General features: G+C 44.5%; 1 protein-coding gene across 1 annotated transcript in view; it reads right to left on the reverse strand.

Annotated features, from left to right (window-relative positions):
* LOC118883628 overlaps positions 1-14,821 on the reverse strand; it is a 171,112-nt gene that overhangs the window by 109,256 nt on the left and 47,035 nt on the right. The window contains exon 4 of the mRNA XM_036830644.1: positions 2,660-2,760. Coding sequence (XP_036686539.1) covers positions 2,660-2,760 — 101 coding nt within the window. The remainder of the gene's footprint in view (positions 1-2,659; positions 2,761-14,821) is intronic.

Here is a 14,821-nt window from a genome sequence, read left to right on the forward strand (position 1 = left end):
TGTGGCCCAGCAGAGGCAAAGTGGCCAGCAGAGAAATCTGGAACCCAGGAAACTCACGTTGAAATGTCGGGGAACCTCCAGAATTGGGCTTGACACGACCTAACACCTCAGAGTGGCCAGGAATTGCTACCTTCAATACTCTAATGCCTGGACTCCTAAATGTCGTGTTGTTACTATTTATTGGGTGTGGATTGTGATTACCCCACTTGGAACAAATTCATTTGGTGTGAATTTTGAGTGTCATATGTACAGGACTTTCACAAGAATAACTGTATGATTCAGCATTAATTAAACTATCCTTAAAGTGAAATGTTCACATCAAGTCATATTTCTTGGATCCTTAAGCCACTGGCAGAGCCTTTATTGTAACTATGATTATTTATGAATTGTGCAAGTTATTCTCAAATACGTGCATTCACAGACTTCTCCCAACACCCAGCTCCCCTATCTATACATCACTGCTGCTCTTGCCAAACAGATTTGTCCAGTCAATACCTCCATGTCCTAATCTTTAAAGATGTCACCTTGCGGGGCTTCCCTGGTGGTGCAGTGGTTAAGAATCCACCTGCCAATGCAGGGGACACGGGTTCGGGCCCTGGTCCGGGAAGATCCCACAGGCTGCGGAGCAACTAAGCCCGTGCGTCACAACTACTGAGCCTGTGCTCTAGAGCCCGTGAGCCACAACTACTGAAGCCTGCGAGCCACAACTACTGAAGCCTGCCTGCCACAACTACTGAAGCCCGTGCACCTAGAGCCCGTGCTCCGCGACAAGGGAAGCCATCGCAATGAGAAGCCCGCGCACCGCAACGAAGACCAAACGCAGCCAAAAAAAAAAAATTAAAAAAAAGATGTCATCTTGTGTTCGCAGCTGTTAGCCCATCAATACACATAAAGATTTCTGAGCTGCTTCTATAGCAGTGAAATATATCATATTTTTACACCACATTAATCTCAAGGACCATCCAGCTAGGAAAGCCCTCAGGATCTTTTCTATTATACCCCAAAAATATTCTCTTGATTGCTTATCACACAATGGTTGATTCACCGCTAAACAAAATCGTATTTTAGAATGTGAACGTTAGAATCAGATTACTTCGAGGGGAACAATATTGTAAGTCAGATGACTTCATATGAGCATATTTAGTGTATCACCTCAAACATGCTGATGCCAAGTGAAAAATGGAAAACCATGCAGATATTTGTCATATTCCAACCAGACACTGGATAGTCTAAACACACAGCCCATCAGTTCTCTGGTGCAAATGGGAATGAGCAGAGAGAAACACAACAACACTAGAGAAGATATTCAGGAAAGAAATGCAAAATGGTAAATCATCGTGGTGCTGACACTTTTTGAACTTGACCTTAAAGATCTCAACAGCAAAAGGGAGTTATTTTTAAGAGGGTCAAACTATAAATTTAATTTATGTGGTGATACGGACCCAAAGCAAAGGTGACACACATATATAATTTTGAGTTAGACAACTCATTTTACTTATTTTATTCATTCCACTCCAACTTTTGACATTTGATTAGCCCTCTTAGTATTCAATTTCCAAACCCCTAGAGCAGATGCCTAATGTCTACTGAATCCTTTTTAATTCCATAGTTTGTGTGTGTGTAAAACACAATGTAAGGCAGGGAAGTGAATAGTTTTTTGTAAAGTACAAGATCCATGTTAACGCACAGTCTTGTTGGCTTTTATCGGGAGACAGTGTGAGTCTCCTTGAGACATTGTCTCGCTCGTGGGCATGATGGTGTGATGGATATGATCTATAACGTTCATTTCCTTCATGCGTTCCTTGCCCTATTGGAACAGGCACGGGATGGTGGTAATCTTACGAAAACTCCACATGATTTGTTTATTACTGGAGGTTTATTTACGGCTGTCACCATCACCTGTATCCATTAGTAACCTCACAGGTTCTTAAAGGGACACTAGTAACAATACCTGATTTTAAAAAAAACTCTCCTGAATTTTAGTAAAAGCCCACTTGAAAGGTGTTTCTTTGCTCCACTTCTCCACTGCTTTCCCATCCCTTTTAAGAACCATTTTGAGTTATATCCACTTTTCCACAAAAAAACACTTCGCGACATCTTTAATAAGCCAATGTTATGTAGTGAGGTGCACTAAAGAAAATAAAGATAAAAATGCTCTACACGTTTTTTTTTTGTCTGCACCACATGGCATGTGGGATCTTAGTTCCCCGACCAGGGATCAAACCCTCGCCCCCTGCAGTGGAAGCACAGAGTCTTAACCGCTGGACCGCCAGGGAAGTCCAAAAATGCTCTACACTCTTGAGTGAAATTGAATTCTCATGATCTGACTTGGTTTTGAAATGTTTATTTACTAACATGAAAAGAAAAACCAAATCCAGCCTAAAGTTGTAGTTGTTTCCTCATATCTACTGATACTAACCCAAATTCATCACGTGTACCGGAGTGGTGGCTGTGCTCATTGTATTCTACAGATACCGAGCCAACGTAGCTTCTGGAAGGTTACTACAAACCCCGTACAGGATAAACTCAATGCCCACGGCGTCCAGCAAATAACTAAGCACCTGACCAAGTGCTCCCTGGGAAAAACAGCTGCATCAATGAAAAACTGAAAAGATGAACCAGGCAAGTCGCTAAGGAGTATTTGTTGATGAGGCCTCACCTTTCAGAGCACCAGGAAAAGCTCTCACCTGAGCCTTCTGTCTGGACACCGTACACAGGCGCATCAGGACAGTCAGCCATTTGTATACGCTGGTCCTGCATCTGCAAAGTCAACCAACAGTAGATGGAAAGTATTCAAAAAAAATTCCAGAAAATTCCAAAAAGCCAAACTTGAATTTGCCATGCTGTCAACTATTAGCATAGCATTTACATTGTATTAGGTATTATAAGTAATCTAGAGATGATTTAACGTATACGGGAGGGTGTGCTTAGGTTATATTTGAATACTACTCCATTTTATATAAGGGACTTGAGCATCCTCAGATTCTGGCATCCACGAGGGATCCTGGAATCAATCCCCCTCGGATACCGAGGGACCACGGTACCTTAGGATGCAGTTTGCGGGTCCATAGAGCTTAACTCTGTTCAAAATCATATTAAGGGTCTGCAAAAAAGATGCATAAAGCACTATGTTTTGAAGTGCTTGATCTGTCAGCGTGAAAAATCTTTTTGTGTCCAGATATGTGAAGCGAAATAGAAGACAACTACAGCCACTAGTAACCACACTGTGTACACTACAGTAATGCTACACAGACCTCAGCGCTACGTTATGCTTTACCCAGGATCCAGCCGTTAGGTCAGGGCCAGGCTGGAGAACCTCCCGAGGCCTCGTTTAGCAAACTGTCAACCCCCCTCCACACACACACACACACACACACACACACACACACACACACACACACACCACCACCACCACCATCACCACCAAGGCACACCACCTTCCCCGCAGGGAAGATAAGCCTCTGCTCTTCGAAATAACAGAAGTGGTTTTGGAATACCAGAGTATCCTGACAGCCGAATTAACTTTCTCACCTCCTGTGTGAGTTTGCAAGGGTTGCCGTCACAAAGAATCGTAGACTAGGAAACAGCAGAAATGTATTGTCTCACAGTTCTGGAGGCGAGAAATATGAGATCAAGGTGTCAGCAGAATAAGTTCCTTCTGGGGGCCCTGAGAGAAGGGCCTTTCTCCTTGGTGTGTAAATGGCCATCCTCTGTGTCCTAGCGTGGTCCTCCCTCTGTGCGTGTCTGTGTCCTAATCTTCCCTTCTTGTAAGGACACCAGTCATATTGGATGAGGGCCCGCCCTAATGACCTCATTTAACTTGATTACCTCTGTACAGACCCTGTCTCCAAATAAGGCCACATATTGAGGTACTAGGGGGTTAGAATTTCAACACGTGAATTTGGAGGGGACACAATTCAGCCCATAACGCCTTCCTACAGGGATTTTGGTGTCAGATAGCACAACCTTTAGACACTTTGTTTCTGGTTTTCTCCATAAAAGAATAAGCCAAACAGATTAAAGACTGAGTTTGGGGGAGCTAATTCATACCCGTGTTTCTTTGCCAACTCCTTTATATTCAGTAGAGGAAAAAACCCATGAAACAAATTATTATATTAGACAGGAGCTAGAAAGCCATAATGTTAAGGCGGGTAGACCAGGATGCAAGAGGGTGACTCCAGGCCACGGCACACGGACTGCACGCTGGCTGGTTGGAGAAGCCTTGGGGAACTTGCCCGAAAGCAGGACCGTGACATAACTGTCACAAAATGGATCCTCCCGGTAATACTACCAACACAACGTGAAGTGCACCGTCAAGATATTTAGAAGAGTTTGCCTTCAGTCACCAGATGAAGCAAAGGTGATTCCACCTTGAATGTTAATGACCCGACCAAAGAGTCTGATTTTTCTTCTGAGTAGCAAGGAGGAAGGCTCTCAGGTCCTGGGTCCTTTAAGAATGGGATTTTCTGCATTAAATGCAAGCTCAGTAACAAACCCATCTAGCACCGTTCTGTCTGCTTTTCTTGAACCAAATGAAGGCTGTTACTTAGTTGTGACTCTTGCCTGGAATATAAAGTGGTCTTACAATCTCCAAAGATCTGTAACTTCACACGTGCAGAAGAACTATAAATTACGTGCTTTTGTTCCCAACCCAGCAACTGCTTCCTTAAACTTCTTTCCTGTACAAACATCTGAAGAAAATGCTTGGAAACTGTGGGGAATGGTGCTGTAGGAAGAGAGGCTTCCTTTTAAGGAGAGGGAAGGAGAGTTCCTTTGGAGGATGAGAAAAACATTCTCTGAACTGTGGGGCTTGGTGAGGTGAACTTAACTTTTAAGAGGTGGTACTAGCATCTCATTTGAATTGATTAATAACAGTGAAAATCTCCCTGCGAAAGCACAAAATAGACCATCCCAAACTCAGCAAAATAAAGCCCAAAACCCCATCTGTTGCTATGTTGAACCATTTGACTGGGAAAGGAGGTGGATGACAAATTAGAAGTCTCACACATAAATACCTACACTGAGTCCTCTGCTTGGGACCTTCGTTGGGATATATGGATTACTATGTTCTTAAAAATCTGTGAAAGCATGTGAGTGGCACATTTATGGAACTTTAGTGAAGCAACATAGATTAAGCAAAGGTGTCAGAGAAGTTTGAAGCAAGGAACATTTTAACGCTGCTTTGAAGGGATTTCCCTCCTAAAACCCATAGAATTATCACTTGATGGTTGTTTATTTGCTAAACGAGATGATTACATTGAACATAGTTTAAACCAACCTCTAAAACAATGGATGGTTTGCAGTTGCCCTGACCACGCCAGAATTCAACTCTGTCTTAGAGTGTTGAAGGGAAAAAATTTCCCTGGGAGTAAAATACTTTTTAAAACATGGCAAATGGCAAGATTCGGCGTTGTCTTTATCCGGGAAATCATGCTCTTGGCGCATCGGCAGTCACTGTCTCTGCGCATCAATGTCCTCTTTAAACAGTGTCGTGCAAGAGCAGAGACTGGCGTTTGGTAATGAAGGAATGGCTTCCCAGATCAGCCGGGTAAACAGCAGTTTGATTAGATCATCTGGCCTTTAATAAAGAAGAATGGAAGCAGCAGAACTGCTAGCCGACCAAACCGTGCTGGCGTTGCAGCGGGAACAGAAAACCCTCCTCCGGCCTCGACAGCAAATCTCCCTGGGTTGTCCCCGCGACTTCAAGTTGACCCACAAAGGCAAAGCCCAAGGGAGCAGTTAACACACGAGCTGAGAGCTCGGTCCTGCCTAGGATGTTTACAGTGACGAGCGCGATGCGGCCACACCGGCCTTCGGCGCCGCTCCCGGAGCTCCGGAGCCGGCGGTCGTGCCCGAACCGGCCGGTAGATGGCGCACCGAGCCTCCGACACAGCCTACTCGGCTTGGGCCGGCGAAACAAGCAAGGATTTTGATTCATCAAAAACATAAATTCTACTTGATGAACAATAATAATAAAGGAAATTGACTACTGGGCATCATAGAGATGAATTTTTAAAGCCCCGAAATCAAGTAATTTGAGATTATTTAATTTAATTTACTAAATTTGAATAACTGTGCAGTGTAATGATGCATGGCAGGGCATTTAGGTTTTATAGCTTCTAAATGCTCCTCTTTAGGGCGATTGCTCAGTTGCATGGTCGCCAGAGAACTCTGTCCCCATCTCCAAGCCCTGTAAACAAATCGAGGAAGTAATTACACGTTGGGAAAAAGGCAAGGGGAAATGTAGGAGGGGAGAGACAGCCCAGTAACAAAATTTCCCCTTTTCTCGAGCAATACACCACCTCAAAAGTACTCCAAGGCCAGTGTTAGAGACCTTCTTAACATAAGCACAGCAGCTGAGCCTAAGCTAAGGGCTTTCCAGGTGCTCCTTGAAGTAGGATCCTCATCTCTTAATAAAACAAATAAGAGCTACAGCAATATTTATATTCACGTCTCAATTTTTTTAAGTTGGTGAATATGCATCTCTAATAGCTTCTAAACCAACAAATGAGGACACCGTAAAACTTAGAGATTCTGTTCATCTTTTTTTTTTTTTCTGTTCATCTTTTGATCCACGAAAATTTTCTGCAAGCAGATGCAAAAAAGTCCTTTTCTAAAAGTTCAGCCCCCGCCTTCCCCTCCATGTAGCTCCAACGCACACGTTCTGTGCGCACAAACACGCATGTGTGTCTGCGTGCACACACACACATATTGGTTCAAATATCTCCGAGTGTGAAAAATAAATAAATAAGGCAACTTCAAAAATCAAAAAATATATATATATCTCCTGGTGTGTACACGTACATGGGGGGATACACACGCTGTCTGTGTACCCCTCTCCTCTATTGTTTTCAGCATAACTGATTTTGGCACCAGCGCTTTAGCACTTTGGAAGGGCCTTCATTAGCACTGGGACAGTGTCCAAAAAGAATCCAGAAAAATCAACACATGGCTGCTCTTGTTCTCACGATAAATGACAGCTTTGGTGGAAAACAACAACAGTCAAGAAGCAAAACAAAAACCAAAAAGCAACAAGAGTAGCGATAGCATGAATAGAGGAAGTCAGACATCACTAAACTCAGATTTTTTAAATTCAAATTTATTTATTTATTCCATTTTTACAACTCTCTTCCTTTGCCACTAACCCTCTGGGTACTTTCGCACCATTAAAAATATAAATAGTGCAAGTATATTAAAGACCCTAATGGAAAAAAAAACCAACAGTCATGGGGCTTATGTCTCTTTATAGACACAAACATGCTTATTACATTCTTTAAAATGTGTGAAAACATGTAAGGGGCACATTTATGTAACTTTACTGTTATGGTGTGGCATGAGCTGCCCATGAACTATATCAGCCCCCAATTGAAGGCTGTCCCTTGAGCCTTCCATACCAATAATCCACAGTTCTTTGGAACCGGGGTTCTGAAGAGATGAGCCTTTCTTGGAAACTAGAATCTCCCTAATTACCTTAAAGTCTTGTCTCAAAACCATTAATGGGAACTTTTGGGTAGTTCAGATGCCATGAGACTGTGTAAAGAAGGCAGTAATTTCTAAACTAGTCAAAAACCCAGTAACATTCAGTATGTGTGTGTGTGTCCTCACACCATACCTTAATAGGTTGATGATAAATCACACTTTGAAGGAAAGCAGTAACCAAACAAACTATAGAAGACTTTGATTCAAAGGGTTAATTCCTTTGCTTTTCAGCTGTCAAAACAATAGTGGAAAATTGAAGTGTGCATGGCCCTTTAAGGCTCTAGGCTCTGCTCAGGAGACCAGGCAGCAAGGGAGAAAACCCCGATGGGTGTTAAGAAAAGAGAAGTTATTGTGCTATTCATTCCTCTTTGCCTTCTCTTTCCTCAGTTTCTCAGTTAGACTTTGTGAGTTGTTTGTGAAATCTGAGAGGTATAATAAGTACTGCTTTACTGAGCAATTACGTGGTGGAAATTTGCAGGGAGAAAGGACTGAAGCAGATGGAAGGGGCAGTGATTTCCTTAAGGTCTGTTTAGTTTGGGAGGTAGGTTATATTGGAGGGTCTTGAAATTGTTCAAGGAAAAGGGAAAAAGGAACAGGGAAGCAGTGAAACAATGAAAAAAGAAAAAGAAGGGAGAAAGTACATGGGATTTGTAGGCATGTGTTCTCTCCCTTCTTTTCTTTTTTCTTTTTAAATTGTTTCACTGCTTTCCCCTTCCTTTTTCCCTTTTCCTTGAAAACCTTCGAGACCTTCCTTACTTCAGGACAGGAAAAGGATGAGTGCAGGGTGAGCTAGAACCGCCTTGACGGGGAGCCCTGCAGGACGCTGGTGCTGAAGATCCAAAGGAGAAGGAGGCTGGACGTGAGGAGGTAGCAAGAGAAGTCTCTGAAAGAAACACATCTTAAGCTTTAAGACATCCTGGAAGAACAGCTCTGGAGTAATTCAGAATCAGGAACAGCCTGAGAGAGCAGATCACAGCAGAGAGGAAGCAGTGCATCTCCAAATTAACTCATTCCTTCCACAAATATTAATTCAGTGCCTCTCATGTGACAGGTACCCATTAAGCACTAGGCATGTGAAAGTAAACTAGCTACTTCTTCTCAGTGCCTTTCTTACATAGAACACGGCCACCATCTTGTCTGAATTCAGACTCAGTCAGTGCACAAAATCCTCTGACTCAGGAGGCAGAGGTGAGAACCCTTGTGAGTCTGTGGACCAAGAGGAAATTGAGGCTATCTCTCCTGGTCACTGCACGCTGGACGAGCGCCCTCTCAGGAGCTCAGCGTTTATTCCAAACTCTAGCTTAAGTATCTGTGGACAACATTTCATCTTTAGAAATGGCTCCATTTCACCCCATTGCTGATCATTATTATGAATAAACTCATGTTGGACAGATTGCCTCGCTCTCCAAGAAGGACCAGAAAGCCGACTGACAGGTCTCCAAAAGGAGATATTCCAAGTAGAACGGAGGCTACTTCTCAACAGCCTGTTCAATAACTCCACAATACGAGGACAGAAACAACCTGGAGTTTGGCAGGAAGACCAAAGTCAACACGCTCTATATTTGCTTATTTATTGGCAGCTTGGAAGGCAGCCACAATTTATGGTCCTTCATTCCCAAATCGAGGGAGTGATGCTTCCTGCCAACAACATTTCCACACCACCTGACCGGTCTCTCTCTTCACAAGCCAGGAGGGGAATGGGTCCAGGACAGTCGTCGTTAGCCGCCATGTTTGTAACATATTTAATGCCGCCTATACTCCCAAAGATGCCCAGTGGAGGAGAGAGTGGGCTGCAAGCTCCCCGACGTGGCTTAGCTCTCGCGGAAGGAAGGTTTGCAAGGGCAGAACCTGACTGTCCACACCCAGCCAGCCACACAACCGCAGTGCAGTCAAGCCCACACTGGCATTCTGTTTGGAAGGTGCAACCGCAGGGTTATGCGAAGACCATGCAGAGGGCCCCAGAGAGTTTCAGGTCCATGTGGGTGAGGGTACGTTTGGGAAAACTATCCTTCTGAGAAACAGCCAAGGACATCAAGATTTGTTTTAATGGAGCAAAGAGGGGAAGCTAGAATGGGGTTGTGGGACCTGTAAGCGGCTTCAGAATGACACTGGGAGAAGGAGCCTGTCCTTGAGAGTAAGCAGTGGTTCTCAACCGCTGGCACAGCTGGAACAAGAGAAATTGGGACATTTGAGAGCTGGAGAGGTCCTCAGCAATTCTCTAGTCTGACCTCTTCACTTGACAGACGATGAAGTTTATTTTTGAGGGAAAGGTTCTGGACTAGAAGTAGGTCCCCTAGGTCTAAATGGAGGGCTGGATTCTCACAGTTGGCTGACACCAGCACCCAAAGGATCGGTTTAGACATTATTAGAAGCACAGACACGTCACCAAAGGCACTCCAGCCACAGGTTAAATTCTAGATCAAGGTAAGCAAGTTTGTTCAGTCAGGAGCACAGCACACCCCTTGCCAGAAGTTGAGGGGCCTCCTGAAATCCTTATGATGGGATCAGACCACTCTTCGTGGACCACCGATTATACCGCTTCAGAAAGCAAAGGGACTGTGGGAAGAGGGTACAGGCCAAGTTCGACCTGTCCAAGCACAGGAGAATGTGGTTTTATGAAGTGCGGGAGTCAGCCTAGTTATAAAATCCAGAGAGCCTTCTAGACAAGCAGCTCAATGGCCGCTCTCCTGTTGCTCCCCTGAGCTGACAGGCAATTTCATGGGAAGCAGGTTGTGGACACACCGTGTAAGTTACTAAAGCTCAGTAGACCTCCCCCACGGCTGCAGCGTGAAATTTCCCGTTTGCTCCACAACCTCCAAATTCAAAGCAAAATTGCCACCAGCTGTGCTTTCAACTTTCTCCGTTGCAAGTGAAGAGCAAAGCATCTTTGAGGATAACGTAAATGGAGAAAAATTTAGGGAACCCCTTCTGCACCAAGAGTTTGTCAAGGCTGACTCAAGTCAAAGCCAACCCCAGCACTTGAAGAGAAGTCATCTGCTCTCAAAGATGGCATCCTGCCTAGCCCAATGGGTGAAGTAACGAGCCTGGGCTGGAAGTCGAAGAAGACGGGAGGTCTTATCTTTCTGCACACTCAAGATTTAAGTGGGTCCACAGGAGAAATATGACCAGAACCATTTCAGCAGTTGAAACATTCATCATTGTTGCAGAAATGAGGTGAGTGTTATATTTTCAGTTCCCGAAACACCTTGCTCTCCTTTTCACCCTGTATCTTTGCACACACCATTCCCTCTGCCATTCCCCAACCCGTGTTCCATCTCCACTTGGCCAACTCCTGCTCATCCTTCAAAACCCAACACAAATATCTTCTCAGGTGAAATCTCCTATTACTTCCTCAACAGAATTAGGGACTCCCTCCTCTGTGATTCCAGGTATAAAATATTACATTTTATACATCTGATCACAGTATTAACATTGATCACATTAAACTGCAAGAAACAGTAAGGAGGAGAGAAAATAACAAGAGCTTTGGTGTCAGAGATAAGAGACTGTATCTCCCAACTCCTCCATTTACAAACTGTGTCCTTGAGTGAATTATCTAATCTTCCTGATCCTTCCTGCAATTCCATCTACAAAATGGGGGCAATAATGCCTACTGTAGAGTATTCTTGTGAAGATCACATGAGATTGGCAAATAAAGCCCCTAGTGCTAGGTCTGACTTATAGCCAGTGCGCCACAAATTAGTCCCCGCCCCTTTCTCCTCCCTCCAAAGGCAAAAGCACGCTTTTCATCATTGTGTCCTCAACATTGAATTGAACACACTAAGGATTTAATACATGCAATCGTGCAATGAATATGATAACTAAGGGCAAACAGGGGCCAGTTTTTAATCATAGAATGCCAGGCCTAGAGAGGGCCCTAAACGCATGGCATTTGACCAGATGATTATCATGGAGGAAGTTCACAGACGGAAAGCAGCAGGGCCCTTCTCTCGTGCTTGCAGACCAGGACTCTCCCGCTTTCTCCCCGCCAGCACATGCTTACTGCTTTTCGGGGTTGCAGACCAGAGCCTGAGCGGGCCTTTCTGCGGGTGCATTTTAGCTGGCCTTTCTGCCCATGGACTTGGAGACCAGTACTAGTCTTGGTGGCTGCTTTAGTAGGAATCCTGTCCAGCTCTTAGTGGTTAAGTTCAATTTCTCATCATCCACACAAATAAGGCTTCATTCAAATTGGAGATGATAGATGATTAACAGGCATGAGAAAACGTGTTGTGCTACACTCAGAAAGGATGCAAATGACAAAAACACATTGCCTTCTGGAGAGGCAGGGAAATGGCGGCAACAGAATGCACCCGGCTTCTTGCACCTTCGTGTCTGGCTAGACGGTTTTACGGCATTTAGCAGCACTGTGCGAAGGCACCCACGGCATCCCATAACTCTCACAAAACAGCGTTTTCATGTGCTAATGGCAACGGAATCAGAAACACATGGATTTAATTTCCTCCAAGATACCCAGGGGTATAAAAATCAATGCAGGAAAGCCATTTGGCTAACTATATTGGGGGCTTTTCTGAGCCCAAAAATGGTGAGAAATTGTGGGAGATGGCTGCCGAGCCCAGAAATCCCACCAGGTTCAGCCCTCCCCGAGCACAGCCCTGGCCTAATGTGATGTGAAGCCCCGGCTGTGCTTTTGGAGAGAGGCAGGTGCTTGCTGTGTGGTACCTTCGCGGCCGCCATCTCCGCAGAGTTCCTGCTTTCTGCCGTTCGTTCATTCGCTCAGCTGCTCCCACCACAGAGCCGTCAGGGAGATCTCACTTTGGCAGCAGATCGGGATCCCTGCCTGAAAGTTGATAGAGGTTGGGCTATTTGCAGAAATAATGCTTTCCAGACGTACTCAACAGTGCCCCTCTTTCCAGATGGGGTGCCATTAGCGTTGCTTCCAGCCATTTCCTCACCTTCTGGTGTACTTGTCAGCTCTCGCATGTGCATCACAAGCCTTCCATATTCTGGGGAATCTCGGAAAACTGCTCAAACCCTCAGCTTCTCACCACTTGCCTGCACAAATGCGCGCTCGCACGCGCACGCACACACACACACACACACACACGTCTCCACTGTTCTGTATGCACATACAGTTTTCTTCCTCCACCTCTTGGGAGTCAACTTAGATTTTCCTAGAGAGCTAATCACTAAATGTGATAGTTTAGCAGCTCGGGGAATTAACAGGCTTGAATACCTGGGACACCAAAGAATTCCCTTGGCGTGGTGGTGAGTTCCACCATCCGCAGTCACCGATGACTTTGCTATTCACATTGCCCTTTGGTGGCCTCTGGTTTTCAACGACAGAAGGAGCCCTTGGTGAAGAGGCTACTCCCTGGCCCCAAATCAACCTCTTGAGAGATGAATGAAGCCACTTCGTGTTCGTGGCCCGTACATAAGACACTTAGGGTTGCAGGACCCCATAGTATTACATCCATGTGCTATTTCCTTATTGAGAAATTGCCCGGCTTGCCATATTGTGTGTGAACTCTGGATGGTTTAAACATGCCCAGGCTAGAAATCAGGTCCTTCTCCCAGGTCCTGTGTTAAGGTCCTTCCCAGTTCTCAGGACTCCTGAAGTTACTTACATGCACTCAAGTCTGCAGACTAAAGTGGTCGATGGAGCACCGGGCCGCATGGTGAAAGTCCAGTATGGCAGCCGTGCTCATCTGTCTACCCGTAAGTGTCCCTGTTGGTTTGCCATCCTGCCTCCCTTTCTAATTCCCTCCTGAAGCTGAGCTTCCTTTGTCGGGGGAGGGGGAGGGGGAGGGGAAGGGGCTACACACACACAGAACCCCTCGCCCTCCTCACTCTCATTTCTCAGTTTGGCTGGGTTTTGTCCCTGAGTGGGATATGCTCTCCCCGAAATCTAAGATCTGTCCTGTTTCTGCCTCACATCCTGGGGTGGATGCAGGAGTGGGGCTGTCTTCTCAGAAGAGCCTGACACTGGAGACGCTCAGCACTGCCAGAGTCTGTGAAAGTCAGGCTGGGCAGCCGAGGCCGATTACTAAACACCAGGAAGACGAGATAAAACAGAGAAAGCCGTTTACAAACTACAGACCAGTGGATATAATGGATACCTTCCTCTTCATCTTGGCTCTTCAACTATTACTCAGAATCAGTAGCTCCTGTGTGACCTTGGGCAAGTTACTTAACCCTTCTGTGCCTCAGACGCCCCACCTGTAAAGTCAGGCTAACACCAGTAAATACCTCATAGGTTTGTTATGTGGATCGAATGAGATAAGGCATGTAACATGCTGAGAACAAGCAGGAGTGCGCTAAGCAGTCTCTAAGTGTAGGCTGGTAAACAAACCGTGAATTTTCTTTTTACCTCCAGGAAAGCTTACTTCCTATTACCTTCCATGCTTTTCGGGACTAAAAAGTCCTTGGCTCTTGACCCAGCAATTGTTACCGGAAGATGTGATATTTGTAACACTTCTGGGTCATTATGGTCACTGAGATGTTCTCATCCTTGCTGTGTGAGTTGAGTCACTGATGGTCATCTTGCTCCAGGTGGGACCCTCACTGATGAGCTATTTTTTCTTCTGGAAAGGCACTGTCCTCATCATCTCAGGGAAGATCTCCCACATTCGAACATGATTTCTTTTTTTATTTTTAGTATTCTACTATTTGTGTTTTTATTTTATTTTTTTATTGACGTATAGTTGATTTACAACGTTGTGTTAGTTTCTGGTGTACAGCAAAGTACGCTGGTGTACAGCAAAGAATATATATATATTCTTTTTCAGATTCTTTTCCATTATAGGTTATCACAAGATATTGAATACTATTCCCTGGGCTATACAGTAGGTCCTTGTTGTTTATCTGTTTTATATATAGTAGTGTGTATCTGTTAATCCCAAATTCCCTATTTATTCCTCCCCACCCCCTTCCCCTTTGGTAACCATAAGTTTGTTTTCTATGTCTGTGAGTCTGTTTCTGTTTTGTAAATAAGTTCATTTGTGTCATATTTTAGATTCCACACGTGATATCATACGGTATTTGTCTTTCTCTATCTGACTTGCTTCACTTAGTATGATCATCTCTAGGTCCATCCATGTTGCTGCAAATGGTATTATTTCATTTTTTTATGGCTGAGTAATATTCCACCGTATATATGTACCACATCTTCTTTATCCATTCATCTGTTGATGGACATTTAGGTTGCTTCTATGTCTTGGCTCTTGTAAATAGTCAAGCTTAATTTTTTGATCCCTACAGCTTTTGATCTTGCTAGAGTGACAGAGATAAGCTCATTTTGCAATTGTTGTACCCAACTGTGCTATGTCCTTCCAATCAGGAAAGGAGAGAGCTTAGCAATCAAATAATTGCTTCATTTGATCAC

This window comes from Balaenoptera musculus, chromosome 17 (genome assembly GCF_009873245.2).
Source record: "Balaenoptera musculus isolate JJ_BM4_2016_0621 chromosome 17, mBalMus1.pri.v3, whole genome shotgun sequence".
Lineage (NCBI taxonomy): Eukaryota > Metazoa > Chordata > Mammalia > Artiodactyla > Balaenopteridae > Balaenoptera > Balaenoptera musculus.